The 16785-nt window shown below is 38.1% G+C and overlaps 1 protein-coding gene across 2 annotated transcripts; it reads right to left on the reverse strand.

Annotated features, from left to right (window-relative positions):
- Positions 1-2565: 2565 nt before the first annotated feature.
- On the reverse strand, positions 2566-11346 carry LOC126604398 (SWI/SNF complex subunit SWI3C-like). Of its 2 annotated transcripts, none has more exons than XM_050271640.1 (9): positions 11119-11346; positions 10429-10965; positions 9349-9887; positions 7670-8033; positions 7500-7573; positions 6551-6678; positions 6155-6228; positions 5907-6046; positions 2566-3230 (listed from the first exon to the last, which is right to left on the reverse strand). In XM_050271640.1, exons 1-9 carry the CDS (start codon positions 11135-11137, stop codon positions 2769-2771), a joined length of 2337 nt encoding a protein of 778 aa, XP_050127597.1. In that variant the 5' UTR covers positions 11138-11346; the 3' UTR covers positions 2566-2768. The 2 variants fall into 2 exon arrangements, with proteins under 2 accessions (XP_050127597.1, XP_050127596.1); XM_050271639.1 differs by having other exon boundaries at positions 5907-6091.
- Positions 11347-16785: the final 5439 nt, after the last annotated feature.

Raw genomic sequence — 16785 nt, forward strand, 5'->3', positions numbered from 1 at the left:
CTATCCAATCAAAGTCCAAAACTGCTTCAAATTGCTCCATTTGGCTATTTATTATCATCTTTACCAACTGCACCTACAATAATACGAAAATAACATAAATTACCAAAAAAAATGGAAATTAACTAAGTAAATGCAAAGAAATAAGATAACAAAGTTGCATAAATATGCTCCTATCATGTAACATCAGCTTGGATGTCTTTATTGAGCATTTGAACCAATCCTTTTGAATCGGTTTCAACATCGAGCACCTCACCTAATTTGGGAATATCCCTTAGCATACACATCTCCAGAGCCAAACGGATAGCAGTTGCCTTAGCCATAATGGGTCACCCTCCCCTCCCGCCAACTTTGGAATTCCCGCGAAATCCAACAACACCTATCCCACACCACCTACTCTTGTATCCTTCCTCCATGCCGCATCACAATTCAGTTTCAACCTTCCAAAGGCTAGTTTCCTCCATCTCGTCACTATCTCAATCCATTTTTCATCATTTCACATGCAACAAAATATCCTGGTTTCACCGTATATATCCCATTGCTCGTGTAATGCCAAATCGACGATCTAATAATTTATGCATCCTCCGACTCAAACAACTCAGCCACAAGGTCGTCCTTCCATTCCTTAGTCACGTGGTCATTGAGAAAATCCACTTGTGGAGCAGTGGTCGTTTACTTCATCAAAGGTTTAAACGATGTTGGAGAGTTCAGGTTCTAGTGTATTGAGTCCAAGAGATTATCAGATCACTGCAACGCTTCCACTGTTGGTATGGTGTTCGCTATTTTGTGAATGATGGTTTCGTGATGGTTCCATCAACAAAACCAGTCTTATTTTTGGCACTGGGATCTTTGCTCATCAATCTCCTCCAAGGGCAGTAATTGTCTCCGTTCAATGGTTTGGAAACCAACATCAGGCTAGGATGATTGGAATGGTGTACGTACTAGGGATTGGAAGGATCAGTGGAGTCATTCTTGGTGGAGGATGTTTTTGCATCTGGTTTGTTAACGCCAGAAATAAGAGATGAGTCACGATTGGTGACCATGGTGTTTGGTTTTTTTTTTTTTTTGCCAGAAGGTTTAATTGTATTAATAATCAAATACAAGTGGAAACATTTGCATCTTCTGCTAACATATTAAACAATCCTAATTCATCCAGCCAAATCTCCAGCCATGCTTCAGAACATATGCCCCCACTATATGGGCTGCACGATTGCATTGCCGAAGGGTGAAGATAAACTTCACCGACTGGAATGACCGCATCTTATTCCAAAAATCAACCAAAAAGACCTTTATAGAAACATCAGCTTGGATCTCTTTGTTGAGCATTTGAACCAATCCTTTTGAATCGGTTTCAACATCGAGCACCTCACCTAATTTGGGAATATCCCTTAGCATACACATCTCCAGAGCCAAACGGATCACCCTCCCCTCCCGCCATCTTTGGAATTCCTGCGAAATCCCGCAACACCTATCCCACACCACCTACTCTTGTATCCTTCCTTCATGCCGCATCACAGTTCAGTTTCAACCTTCCAAAGGCTGGTTTCCTCAATCTTGTCACTGTCTCAATCCATTTTTCATCATTTCACGCGCAACAAAGTACATTGGTCTCACCGTATATATCACATTGCTCGTGTAGTGCCAAATGGACGATCTAATAATTTCTGCATCCTCCGACTCGAACAACTCAGCCCCAAGGTCGTCCTTCCATTCCTTAGTCACGGGGTCAATGAGAAAATCCACCTGTGGAGCTGTGGCACTCTGCTTCATCAAAGGTTTAAACGAGTTGGGTTTTGGGATCCAAGGGTCATTCGCTGCATTAATGCTTGAGCCATTCCCAACTCGTAATAAAGTAGAATTCCTTGCCAACCCCACCAAGATTTATTCTTTTTATTGGCCTTCAGAAATGAATCCTCACTCACCTGGAAAGCCAACGATCCATCAATCCTCTATTGCCAAGAATCCAATACTAAATCTCGGCACTCTTGAATTTCCCCCCATCGTGAATCGCAAAAACAAAATCCTTCTTGGTGATCTTATAGCTGGCCCTTCCTTTTCTTCATCATCGACAATGTCATTAAAAACCCCGATTAATAAGGACTTCCCAGCCGAATAGCTTATTCTTTTACCGAGTTTCCTCCACTGATCCTATTTAACAAGTGATACAATCTATATCCTAGTTTTTAGTTGTTAACCTAAAATACACCATTGACTAATTTAAACATAATTACAAAAATCAAGGAAAACATATCTTGACACAATCAAAGGCACAATCAAAGGCAAATCGTATCTCAAGAGCCCAAAGAAAATGGTAAACAGGGGCCATTAAACTATCTGGTATCAAATATCACTCTACTGTATTTAGTGATTATCCATAATTCATTGATACTCCGAGACTCTTGTGATATTCATTTGATCGTACCACTCAACCATGTACTACTAGACAAAATTGAAATCTTCATCCTTTTCGGAAAACCAAAACCTTCATCGGCATTCTCCAACTGGAGTTTTCGAAGGTGCATTTACTTCTTTCTAGAGATGAAAAAAGAAGAAATGGGCAAGGAAACATTTTCCAAAAGGGAAAAATAAGAACGCTATAGACGATAAACATCATTTTCACAATACAATTCATTTTTAGCTAAATTAATTTTAATAATCAAGAGAATGCACATACAGGCCCTCTCCAATCTAAAAAGGAAAAATAAAATGAGAGAGCAGACTGATTGTGAATGACATCTATGTTATCCATTACCTTTTCCTTTCGGTTTCTTTCAACCTAAACTGGAGCTAGTACCTGGTACAGGCCTCAACAATGGATGATTTAACGTCGACTGGGCAGTCCCTGCGGAATTAAACATGGCATTTGGAGCCGCTGAGGATGACTGTATGGATGTTAAGGGTATCCTCGGCCCCAACCCTAACATTGGTTGACGTGGCATGAATGGCATGCGGGGATGGACTGGTTGGTTGTTGCTGTATCCTGATATGCTTGGCTGTGAACCTGAAGGTGACATAATCTGTTGCCTATTGTTACCAATGTTATTATTGGACATGGAAGGACCAGCACCTGCTGAACTCATGGGCGAAGCTCCAGCAGGTCTAAACTGAGTTGACATGATCCGGGCACGTTCACTAACCATCCTCTGCCTCGTCTTCTCCATTTGTTCACATTCTTTCATTAGGAAGGTTTCCACTTCTGCAAACTGCTTTAACTTCAGCTCCAGTCTCTTCAACTGTCATAAATTACACATTTAAGATAAGAGTACTAATCTTATTCAGTTCGAGTATGACTTTCGTGCGATATTAAATAAACCCTGCTAAGTGAGATATAGGCAACTCAAGGAACCAGCCACTGGTACGGCAATGTTATGCCCAAATAGGCTTTTGACTTTCAGAGAATATCCAGTGACCAAGGATATAAATAAACCTGGCATTCGCATTGTGTTTCCCGTGTTCATGTCATTCGTTTTCGTGACATAACTAATAATCTTAAGGGGTTGTGTCGTGTAACACTCGGTAAAATGAACGAGTAATATGATCCGACTCAAACTCAACCTATTAATATTAACGGGTAATATAACCCAAAACCTTACCCATTAAAGAAAATATATTTTAAATCAATAAATAATCAAATGAAAAACATAATACTAAATTAGTATCTACATACCACATTGTCACATAAATATTACTTCAAAACATAAAAACACATTTGTCTTCAAGTATTACATACCCCAAAATAAGAGCCTAATGAAAAACATTAGTGCATTATTACAAAATATCAAATGTTCAAGGATATGCAAATTGGAGTTGTTTTTTTCAAGGTTGTGGAGCCTTTTTCAAAAGTCGGAAACTTGCCAATAACACTCAAAGCTTGCATGTTGTTTTTTGACAATAAAACCCTTCAATTTTCATTCATCACCAAGGGAAATGGTCCATTCTTCAAGAGGTCTATAGTCGTTTACGTGTGCGCTCCATTCTTCTCAGCAAATTTTTTCAGATTTTCTTTTTTTAAAACATGATCTTTTAGTGGATGCAGAAAGATGAACGATTCAGATCGTTTATTGATCGTTCAGATTTTTACGGTTAGTGAAAATATTGCTTGGAGCTTATAAAGTCTCTAGATACTATATAAAACTCATACTTCAACTAACCATAAACATTGGAACGTGATATCAACGATTTGAAGCGTTCATTTTTCTACATCCAGTAAAAGATCATAGGTCGTACCAAGTGCACAAGGCTCCCGCTTTACGCAAGGTCTGGGAAAGGTGAATGTCGGCTAGCCTTACCCCCATTTATGGAGAGGCTGCTCCCAAGTCTTGAACCCGAGACCTACCGCTCATGGGCGAAGGCACTTGCCATCGCACTAAGGCACTTGACATCCAGTAAAAGATCATGTTTTCAAAAATAAAAATAAGGAAAACAAAATCAGGTGAGAAGAATAGAGCGTAAACGATAACCGACGGTTAAATATAAATTTAGAGTTTATGGTTTATGGTGTCAAATTTCAAGGTTAACCTTGTAAAGCTTGTCCTTATGAGTGATTAGATATATTTTTTTCATTTTTCACACTTCTACATTAATTATTATTAATTTTACACTAAAAAAAAACACTATTCATGAGCGTTTGGAGGGTTTTAAAACTATAAACGACGAAGTAAACATCGTCTAAGCATAGAGGATGCAATCAAGAACATTTGTATATTATTTTCATATTTTCACACTAATACATTAATTATTATGAATTTTTATTTATTTTGAAAGCCCCTAAAAACACTATCTACTAGGATTTTAAAATCCAAACGACGATGTATCCATTGTCAAAATGTAGAGGATGCGATGACGAGCGTTTGCATATTTCTTCACATTTTTCACACATGTAAATTAATTATTATGAATTTTTAAATGTGCTTTGGTATTTTTAAATTACTTTGGAATTTTTTTATCTCACTTATGTGAGATTAAATATTATGGCAATTGTCGTAAAGTTTTTTAGTAGTTTAAAATTATAAAACTAACTTTTTTCTTATCAGGTTGAAACCGGTTAACGCAGGTAAACCTGTTAAGAACCAGTTATACGTGTGACCCGATTAGTTAATATGTTGTCTAAACCCGTTATTTTGTGTCATTTCGGATCGGGTTAATAGGTCGTGTAAGAAAGTGCCAAGTCTAATATAAAAGTATTCCTGTGAGTGTGTGAGATGGAGGACAGAACCTGAAGTGGATACACTTTTCTAATTATATAATAACTTCTAAGCATATGCCATATAATGAACGTTAATAAAAGTTGAAAATTGAGCACCACATAAAGCAGCTCCTGGCAAAATGAAATAAGTTTCTCTGATCAAAAACACAATGAATGAACTGTGGATATCAGCCGGTACTGGTTCGACCAATTTTCAATGGAGATGATCCATACCGGGGTTGTAAGCCCAGGATACCATTTGGTCCAACACCCAGGTAAGGTTACCCACAGACACCAAATAAATTGAACTAAAATCCAAGATCCTATATACTCAAATGCTAATGAATTGTGTTACGATTGGATTAAATTAATACAAGAGACAAAGACATAGCTCTACCCATACATATGCGCATGCCAATAGTTCTCTAATTTTCCATATAACAACACAACAAAATATGGTTTTTAAGTAAGCAGCTAAAGTCGGATCTAAAAAGGACCTCTCTTAGTTTTGGTTCCTAAGAGATTCAACTCCATATTCACATATCTTCTTTTACTGCTCTCTTTTTTCATCTAATGAAAAGAAAAGTCTCATTTTTACTTATTAATGAGAAAAGAAAATGGTACAAGTCTTCTCTTCTTCTTTTCTTTTTTTTTTAACTAACACAAGAAAAGAAAAAACACAAATAAGAAGGAAAGAAACAGTAACATTTAGCAATATTCATACCTGATGATTTATAATATTAGCAGATAGCCTCTGAATTTCCCGTTCTTCGTGATCAGCAAACAATTTTGCCTTTAGTGCAGCTGCAGCAAGGCCAGCTTTGGCAGCAGCTTTAACTTTCTCTGCCGGTATTGGAATTACCCCTGCCTCATTTTGACCCCAAGAACCATGAGCTGCTGAGTTCTTTTCTGAAGTTTGAATTTAATCCATAAATAACTGGAAGAGAGTATCCAAGACAAACATAGGCTTACCCTTTTGCTGAAGTGAATTTGCAGAATTTCCATGAGCACCACCTTCTCTACCTTGTATATTCTCAGAGTTCGTCCTTCATAGGTCAGAAACAAGTTTTAGGGGAACAGAAAAGACTTTGCAATATCAATAAAGAACATGCGGGAATTACAACATGAAAAACTTTTAACAGGTTTCCAATGTGTTAGATTAGCAGTACAAGAGAACTCAATCTTTTACAAAAAGAATTTAACAAACCAACTTGAGGGTTAAAAATTGGGGAAGGGGGGTTTTAACTGTGGATGTCTAACCACAAAAAGTCCTATGAACTCCACAGGTAACTAGTTTGGTAATAAAATATATGAGGGATATATTAAAGTTAACTCTGGCTGTAAAACATTACAAAAAGGGAAAATCACCTATGGCCTGATCCTTCCATAATACTTGCAGAGGCAGATACACCATTATCCTCAGAAAATACAGTCAAGGCTGCATGGGCACAGGATGCAGCAACTCTTGGCCCAACAGAGGAGGCCAGAAATGAAACCTGCAAACATTATACACATGTTAGCTATGTAAGAACACAAGTGAAGTCTGGATAACCTTTATCTCATTAAATTTGCACATAATTGAGAACTCAAGTGAAATCTAGAAGAACCTTTATCCCTTTCGATAAATTCTGCATTCATATATCTAGATAGATCCCCTCTAGACCTTGTTCAGCGTTACTTTAAACGACTAATCAAATTACACAACAACTCTAATAACGCAATGTTAAGAGAGCATGTAATCTTGAAATCTACTTACTCTACCCTCTATTATCAGTTTTTATCTCATATTCTTCTTCTTTTGTTTCTTGTGTGCTTGCACTAGTTGTACACTCGCCTCAATACCACTCTCTCAAGAATGTAAACCAATTATCATCAAGTGAATGCTTTGCACCCTCAGAATATTTGTATACGATCCATGGTCCTAGTCCCAACCACGCAACAAGAACAAAAAACTGAACCATTGAAAAGCTGCATCCATTCATCGTCTTAGTTGATAACATAGAATCAAATATACTCAGTTTATTAAAATATTTGCCACTATCAATATATTTATCCTGAGTCCTGACTGCATAGTCTAGCTGCATCGTTTAAAGCATTTCCATTTTCCAAACAGATGAAAAAGTCGCTTCATGAAAAGAAAAGAAAATGCTTCCATTATCTTTGGTACCGGGGGTGTGTCAAAGACACAAAAGTAAAGAATAAGTAATCTTGCTTCTTTTATATAACTGGGACAGTACCTTTCCAGGATACCTGCCCATATGTTTCAAGGGAATTACAAGAAAATAAAGGATCATGATGCATCAGATTAGTCACCTACCATGGCCATGACTGGATTCCCAGAATTCGCAAAAGGGAACCTACTATCAGAATCAGCATCTTGTAGGCAGGATCCTAAAGACAAATTGTGAAAAGATAAGTCGGAATGTAATGCAGAAAATGCATCAGGATTACTCAAGAATGAGAACCACAAGTAAATATAAAAAAAACCTGCTGCATCCCCATTTGAACTTGAATGAAATCCTCCATGACCATCTCTATCCGACGAATTGGAAGACAGGGACATGCCCGGAACTTCAATATTTTCAAGCAGGCCATCCTCCACAGGCAAACGAAGAAAATGAAGGATGCATTGTGCTTTTGACTTTGAACCAACATACTCAGCAATTTCATTCCAGTTCTCATTGTGTATTTCCATTGCCTCGAGCAGCAGTAGGGTTTCTTGAGCAGTCCAACTTTCCCCATCCAGATCACCATAATCTTTCGTTGAATCCATCCTTATGAAATCTATGCTTGAATGACCAACAACATATCTTCCCTCATGGAAGCAATTAGAGCACAGCAGTACATCAACCTGAAGCACAAGACACCTATTAACTACAGTAGAGAATAAGAATTCAACCAAACTATACTAAGAATTAATATAAATAATTGGGTTCAGCTACAAGGATCTTTTGTCTCCACTCAAACTCATCAAGGTGACATACTATCTTTTAACGTATAAAGGCAAACTTCAACATCATTCAAATATAGCTCAGGGTTTCAAATGTGTTTCTAATGCTTGAAATAGACCTGGAAGAGAATTAGTGCCCTGAAGGCTGTTGAAATTAATAAGTTAACCTTTGGTTTATGCTCTTCAGGTATCGGCACAGACTAGTCAATTCATATGTTTGCAGCTAATCTTTTATTTGAAAAATCAAAAATTAAGGAGTGTTAAAGAGTTGTTTAGCACAAATTAAAAGGGCTGCTTCTTTTAAAATTACAATAAGATTTTCTTTCTTTTTATAATCCTTTAATTTAACTAATTGAAGCCCGTAAAACAATATCACTTGTGCTCAATATCTTATTAAATCAAATAGAAGCAACTTTAAATAAATCCCATTTTAGATTTTTTTTTTTTTTTTGTTTGTTTAATAATATCTTTCTACTGTGAAGGGAAACAATATATAAGATGAATAAGTCAATTTATCAAGGGAAAAATCTTAGGGTAAGAAAGTTCCTTAATAAAAGGCAAAATCTTATAAGTGTGAATTAACATGAAATTAAAGTCAGCTTACCTACCTATCTATCTATATTTAGTTATGAACTACCTATCAGATGGTTTTAAAGCTTTAGAGGTGTAGTTGTGTCCAAACTTGGCCCCCTCTCTCAAACTTTTAGGTATTAACTTCATACCAGATGCTTTTAAAGCTTTAAAGGTGTACTCGTGTCCAAACTTGAACAAAGACTTGAACTAGCATTGCCATTGATAGAGCCACCAGCTATTCTGCAGGCGTTTACATAAAATAACACAACGGGCCAAAATACACGAGGTCTCGAGGACATGCTGTTAATAGTAATGCATCTAATATGGAAAAGGAAAATGTGACATTTGTGCTAAAAGTTATCACAAGAACCAGTATAATGCTCAATATCAAATCATGAAAGTTCAATTGCACTTGAGGATGCCAATAAGTTGAGTCAGTTTAGATAAGCTAGTTAAATTTTCATCGAAAATTATTGTGGTATCTTGCAGTGGCCTGGGAGTCACATCAACATGAAGGTAACATGCCAACAAGTACTATTCTTTGTTCCTGCAGTTTCATTCATCCTCTGAAGAAAAAATACCACCCATTTGATAGAATTATGGACAGAAGAAACATAACATGAATGAGATGATAGATATGTACCTCCTTCTGTGACTGATAGTATACATTAGGAAGAGAACAAGAACAGTAATTGCAATGGTTTTCAGATAGACGCTTCCGAATTGTGTTGTCCAAATCAGAGACATCATCACCATCATGACATGGCAATGACGAATAAACTTCAGCTGCCTTGAGCCTACATCTGGGCTTGTCAAATTTGATTAAACTATCAATGGACTTAAGATCAGCTGATTGCACTTGAATCTCACCATTTACCTCCTCCCTTAAGTAGGAACTGCCATTCCACAGCTCATGACTGGGTGCTTCAGCACAGTAATTGATAATTCCCCAGTGATCAAGAAAACGGATTATTCGAGTCAAATCTTCAGTACTTAGACGACCAGATAATTGTGAAAAATCAGAAAATGCAAGCCTCTTCGCTGGATTTTCCATGTATTTGGCAACAATTTCATTCCTACAATGCATGTATAGCTCAGGAGTATGATCTAATGATTTTCCTGAGAAAAAATGCGGCACCACCTGTCTCTCCAATCGATGCACTGTGGCAGGTAAAAACCAATCTGCAAACAGGAGAATCCCAACAAAGAGAAATCCATTTTTAATATGCATCTACATACACAAAAATACATAATAAACATGTACAGCGGTTTGCAACAAAAGCAATCTCAAAGCTTTAAGGTGCAGAAAATATAGAATCTATGCGATACTCGCTTAGGAATCCAAATCATTTTAGAGGTTAGCAGAGTCTGAACCCAAAAGTAAATCTTTTGTAATTACATAACCGTCATATTGTCTGTCCAGGTCAGCAAACCAAACAATAGACAAGTGTCGAGTCAGGTCAGTTCAGCTATTAGGCTACCATGACAATTCCATAAGACACCAGCATAAGAGTACAACAAAGATGTTCCAGAAAAACCAATCTCGAAATGGGTTATTAAATATAAAAACTTCCCAGCCACTTTCTTGCACAACAGAACAAGTATGAAATCCTGCAGCTAACAAAAAAATACTCAGAAATTCTACTACTTTAGCAACTGTTATCCACTTTATTGAGCTCACAAGTAACTAGAGGTCAAGAGAGAGTTGGGCAACTACATATACCTGCGTGCATTGGAACCACATGAACTCTGTTCCCAAACCGCTTCACAACGCCATGGCCTTCCATAATCGAAGGCGGAGTGACCACGTAAGCCGCCACGGAGCCATCTGCACGGTCCGGATCGAGCGCCGGACTATCGGCAGGCACGGCGGACAGCGCCTGGAGCTGACCGTACGACACATTCTCCAATAAAATGGGGCTGGCGGGCCCCTTGGTGTCCCCGCCGGAATGATTGCCTCGCTCGAGCGCGACGAGGGCAAGAACGGAGGAGTGGGGCCGGTTGACGGTGCGCAAAACGACGGGAGGAAAGTCACTGACGCGGACCCCACCGTCCAGGACCTCGGTCTCGTGAGGGGCGGGATCGGGTTCTGCAGCGGATGGGGGGTTATGTTGGGGGTCCTCCGAGTCGTCGTTCGGGTCGAGCTCGTTGTCGTCGTCGGCGGCGGCACAGGCGTCGTCGTCTTCGTCGTCGTCGTCCTCGCGCTTGTTCCGGCGAATTTGGGGGTCGCGCTTTCGCTTCCTCCATTTGCCGTGTGAGTCTGTGGAAAATTCAAAACAATGTTGGAGTGGAAACAGAAATTGTGGAGTGCGGATTGCTGTATGTGTGAATTGAAATGTGAGTCTGAATTTCTAGAGAGAGAAAGAGGTGTAGGGAGAGAGAGAGAGAGAGAAGGTTTAGGTCTGAGTTTTACCTGAAGGAGAAGCTGACATTTTTAGGAGAGAGAGTGAATTGGAGATTTGTGGGGACTTTGATTGGCGCAAAATTAGAAATCAAAGGCAGAGAGACACACAGTCACAGACAGAGAGAAAGAACCTGGTGCTTTGCCTTCCCTGTTTCTTCTCAGCTTTTGTGTTTTTGCTCGCTTTGGTGAGCTAATTCTAGTTTTCAGGTTTTTCCTTTTTTTTTTTTTTTTCTTTTTTCTTTTTTTCTTTTTGTCATTTCTTTTATAATCGCGTTGCCCGTTGTACATGCACTTGGTAGAATCGTAACTACATTTTTTCCTACACTTACAACGCACGATATGTTCGCACTTAATCAATTATTTATGTAGATCGTACATGCACTTAATCTGTATTTATGTAGAATGCTACCAATCTTTCTCATTTGAATTTTCTCATTTGATATTATAAACTCTCCGTCTTATTCTTGTAATGCTACATCTCCATTTGAACCACCCTTTAAAGATCAAACTACCTAAAATCAATCAAAATCTTAAATCGTTTAGTCATGTTAAAATTACTTAATAAATAATTGAACTATGTTCCTAAGTTAAAAACATAAAATCTGACATTTTTATGATTAAGTGACTTATGATTTGATTGATTTTTTTTTCCAGAGTCGATCTTTGTATTAACTAGAAAATACATTATAGTGGTCATCATGCTCTTTGGTCAAACTAACTCACTATTGCCTTGCCTTTGACTACTTTCTTTTTTATGTACTTGCAATGTGTGAACTAATACCTACACTTAAATGAGTTATTTGGTTAGACCAATTCGCTTTTATGTAATTTATTTTATTTTATGTGCTTACGGCTCGTATCATGTATGCACTTATCAATTATTTGATTAAACCAAATCGCTCTTACATGTAAATTAACTCTTCTTATTTTATTTTTTTTTTATAAATGATAACGTTAATAAATTAAATCTTTAATTGTTAAAAAGAATGAGATCAATGAGAATCGTACTCGCAATTAGTACATAAGCATCTTTGCTTTCCTCTACTTTACACTTACAATGCATCGTTCTTACACTTTTATATGATTTCTTCTTTTCTATACTTCAAAATGATTAAATTTAAGATGTTATATAATTTGAACATTAACAAAAAAGAAAAAAATTAACAAATCTAACTTTTTACGTTTTAGGTCTTAAAAATTTGTTTGACAGGACTATTTTCAAAAATTGAATTCAAGACTAATTAAAAAATAACCTACTCTCTAAAAACACTAAAAGTTGTTGTAGCCTATTTTATCTGACTAAGGGAAGGGGGCCGACGACAAGGAGAGATTGTAGAGAGAGATGTTTGTAGGAATGTAGGGGAATGTGTGTGTTATTCCCTCCTACGTAGTGCATTTATTTATAGTAATTAGAGGGAGAAGAATTCCTTCATCCCCAAGGAATACAAGTCCATATAGGAAAGAATAACTAAAATCAAATCTAATCTAGGATTTACACAATCACACTTAAACTAGGAAAGTTTACAACACTCCCCCTTGAGTGTGTAAATACTCAAGGCAGATTCAGCATCATGTAGAAGTTGAGGAAACCGACTCGCCGACACTAATTCTAGGAACAACGCTATTCTCAATAAGGTAAGAACTTGCATAAAGAAGTAAGTCTCACTAAAAAAATCCTAAGGCTATGGCAAAAACCCGAGTAGGGACAAATCCATAGTCTAAGGAAAAATGCGTGAGAAATGCAAAGTCAAATGAAACGTTTATGGGACGTCATCAGGGATATCATCAGCTCAAGGTGGGTGCCTCGTTAGTTAGGTAGCAAAAACCTAATGGGAAAAAAGCTCATAATCATAGGGGAAAAAGTACATTAAGATCAAGCAAGTATACTTCAGGATACTCCCCCTAAGTTTGACACAATTCCCAAAGAGAACTAGCAATGTTACAACTCATAAAGTTTATGCATACCAATTCCTTAAATAAGCTTCTGAAACGTCACCTTCAATAATGATTTGGTAAAGAGGTCGGCCATATTGTCTTGTGAATATATCTGCGTAACTTCAATCTTCGGATGCTCTTGTTGTTGATGTGAAAAGAAGAACTTCGGCGCAGTGTGCTTGGTGTTGTCTCCCTTGATGTAACCCTTCTTGAGTTGTTCGATGCATGTTGTGTTGTCTTCATAGATCGTTGTCGAGACATTAACGACGGGGCAAAGATCACAGGAGCTTCGAATATAGCCCACAACTACTCTCAACCAAAAGCATTCCCAAGTTGCTTCGTGTAAAGCGAGAATTTCAACATGGTTAGACAAAGTGGCAACTAAAGAGTGTTTAGTTGACCTCCTAAAGATTGTGGTGCCTCAAATGGTAAAAACATAATTTGTTTGAGAACGCGCCTTGTGCGAATCAAATAAGTATCTTGTGTCGGTATAACCAACAAGGCGATAATCAACTCGAGAAGCAGCAGGTGCGACATCACTCAAGGATCCATAGGGATAGAATAAGCCCAGATTTGTAGTACCCTTAAGGTAGTGGAAGATGTCTTTAACACCAGTCCAGTGTCTGCGTGTTGGCGCATTACTGTATCTTGTCAAAAGATTAACAAGGAATGAGATGTTAGGTCTAGTACATTGAACTAAGTACAATAAAGCGCCTACCTCACTTAGACAACGGAACTTCAGGCTCCAAAATCTTTTCAGCATCCTCCTTCGAACAGAAAGGATATCGTTTTGCATCTAGCTATCGAACGACCATATGAGTACTCGAAGGCTTCACTTTATCCTCATTAAAACGGCGCAACATCTTCTGGGTGTAGTTCAATTGATGTACTAAGATTCCATCTGAACAGTGCTCTATCTCGAGAGTGAGATAGTATCAAGCCTTTCCTAGATCTTTCATCTTAAATTCCGACTTCAGGTGCGCGGCAGTTCTCACGAGCTCTTCAGGAGTTCCAATAAGATTCATGTCATCGACATATACTGCAACTATCGCAAAATCGGAATGTGACTTCTTAATGAACACACAAGGGTATAGTTCGTTATTCACATATTTCTGACTAGTCAAATACTTAATCAGACGATTATACCACATTTTTCTGGATTATTTCAAACCATAGAGTAAGCGCCTCAGCCAAATTGAGAGCGTGTTTTGAGGTTTGGAAATATTTGATCCAGTCAATGTAAGTCCTTTAGGAACTTTCATATAAATTTTCGTATCAAGATCCCCATAGAGATACGCAGTTACTACGTCCATCAGTTGCATACTCAATTTTTTGGAAACTACCAAACTTATAAGGTAGCGAAAAGTAATCCATAACAGGTGAATAAGTTTTGTCATAGTCAATCCCAAGGTGTTGTGAGAAGCCTTGGGCAACAAGACGAGCTTTGTAATGTACAATTTCATTCTTTTCATTACACTTCTAAACGAAAACCCACTTGTAGCCAATGGGCTTCACATGTGGAGAAGTAGGAGCTACAGGTCCAAATACCTTACGTTTCGCAAGCGAATCGAGTTTAACTTAGATTGTTGCTTCCAATTTAACCAATCAGTTCTATGTCGACATTCATCAACAGAACGGGATTCAATGTCATCGCTCAACATGATTTCAGTAGCTACTGCATCGTTGACGATCATCTCATTTATACACCACACATTATATAAGCTAGCATAATAAATCGAAATCTCACGATTCTCAGGAGGTGGATTCATCTTTTCAATGACGCTTCCGTAATCTAGAATTTCCTCATGAGTTGGATATAATGAGTAAGCGACAGTCGGATTCACGGTAGACTCTTCAGGTGCCTTTGTCGTGCGTTTCCTCTTCCGAGGGTGTGAATTATTTGAACCAAGAGGTATGTCACGCTTTTGTGTAGAGGCAGATGATTGGCTAGCCGCTAATGTATATGGATCACCAAAGTTAGCGTCCTGGGCCTCCAGGAGGAAAGTTCGTCGTACATTTGATACATTTATCTTTGTAGGCACATTCGCAGCTAGAATATGTGATCTTGTCACTCGCGCTGGATCGGTGAAAGCGTCTAGCATGCTCTGAGCTATGCTTTAGAGATCTAATATACGATGCATTTCAGTCTCAGACTGAGTGGTGCGGGGATCTAAATGAGACAAAATGGGAGTCGTCCATGATAATTCGTGTCATTCTTATCTCCCCTAATGATGGGAAAACCGTCTCATAGAAGTAATCTACGAAATGACCGATAAACAAATCGCATGTCAAAGGTTCTAAGTAACAAATAATCGAAGGAGAATCATATCTGACATAGATTCACATCCTTCGATTATGCCCTATTTTTTGTACGTAAGGACGGTGAAATCGGCACATAGACCGCATAACCAAAAACACGCAGATGCGATATGTCGGGTTAGTATCCGGTAACCAACTGAATGACGCTATATGGTTAGGTCGCAACAGGCCTTAGGCTGACCAACATGGTTACGCACAATATTGCATGGCCTCAAGCAGCAATCGAGAGCTTGGTACGTATGACCAACGATCGAGCAATCATTTATAAGGGCTTAATGAATACCTCTGCCAGGCCCTTTTGGGTGTGAACATGTGGTACATGATGTTCAACTTCAACCCAACCAACATGCAATAGTCATCAAAAGTTTTAGATGTAAATTCTTTAGCATATCCAATCAAATAGATTTAATCAGATAATCAGGGTGGTGAGCCCTAAGCTTGATAACCTGAGCCAACAGTTTGGAGAATGCAGCATTCCTTGTGGACAACAAGCACATGTGTGACCAACGTGTGGAAGCGTAAACCAAAACTATAAAATATCTAAATGATCCGCATGGAGAGTGAATCGGTCCACAAATGTCCCCCTAAATCCTTTGTAGAAAAATGGGAAGATTCGAACGAATCTTGTTATAAGAAGGCTTAGTAATAAGCTTTCCCATATAACATGTTTGACATGCGATTCCTTGAATCAAACCTAAACTTCGGGTTAGTAGATGCCCGAGTGATGATTTAAGAATACGGCGCATTGCTATTCATCCAGGATGTCCCAATCATGCCAAAGTGTAATTTTGTTCGCAGTCCTAGAGATAGGGCCGGGCACATAGTGGCTCTCTATGGGGCGTATGATCGTAGTATACAAACCACTTGGAATACACTATATCTTTTCTAGAATACGCTTCTGCCATATTCGTAGGAAGTTATGCACAGAAATTCAACTCCATTTTCTACATGGGTTTCGAAGTGGTAATTGATATGTCTAATGTCCTTAAAACTCAACAACGTTCTTCCGAAAATGCGGAGAATAAAGTGACCCATCAATGGTCAAAATTGTACCATTGGACAACATTATACGTACCTTACCGTATCCTTCGATCGGGTTGGATAGGCCTGAAAGGGTTGTCAGATGTGCATTTTTAGGTATGAAGTTAGTGAAATAAATGTGTTCACGCAAAACGGTATGCGTGGTTACACTATCTGCTAGACAACTAACTTTCCCACTAGTCATACCTAGAATGAAAAATTAATTTGAATCGGTCACATGCATAAAAGTTCTAAAAACAGATATCCATTCAAAATAATTTTAAGTATTCAAGGATGGAAATTAATTAAAACTTAATGTCCAAAAAAAAATCACCAACAAATAATCCAAACATAAAGGAAAATTGTTCAAAATTAACCGAAAACACAAGGGGGGTTCGGCCA

This window comes from Malus sylvestris, chromosome 15, assembly GCF_916048215.2.
Source record: "Malus sylvestris chromosome 15, drMalSylv7.2, whole genome shotgun sequence".
Lineage (NCBI taxonomy): Eukaryota > Viridiplantae > Streptophyta > Magnoliopsida > Rosales > Rosaceae > Malus > Malus sylvestris.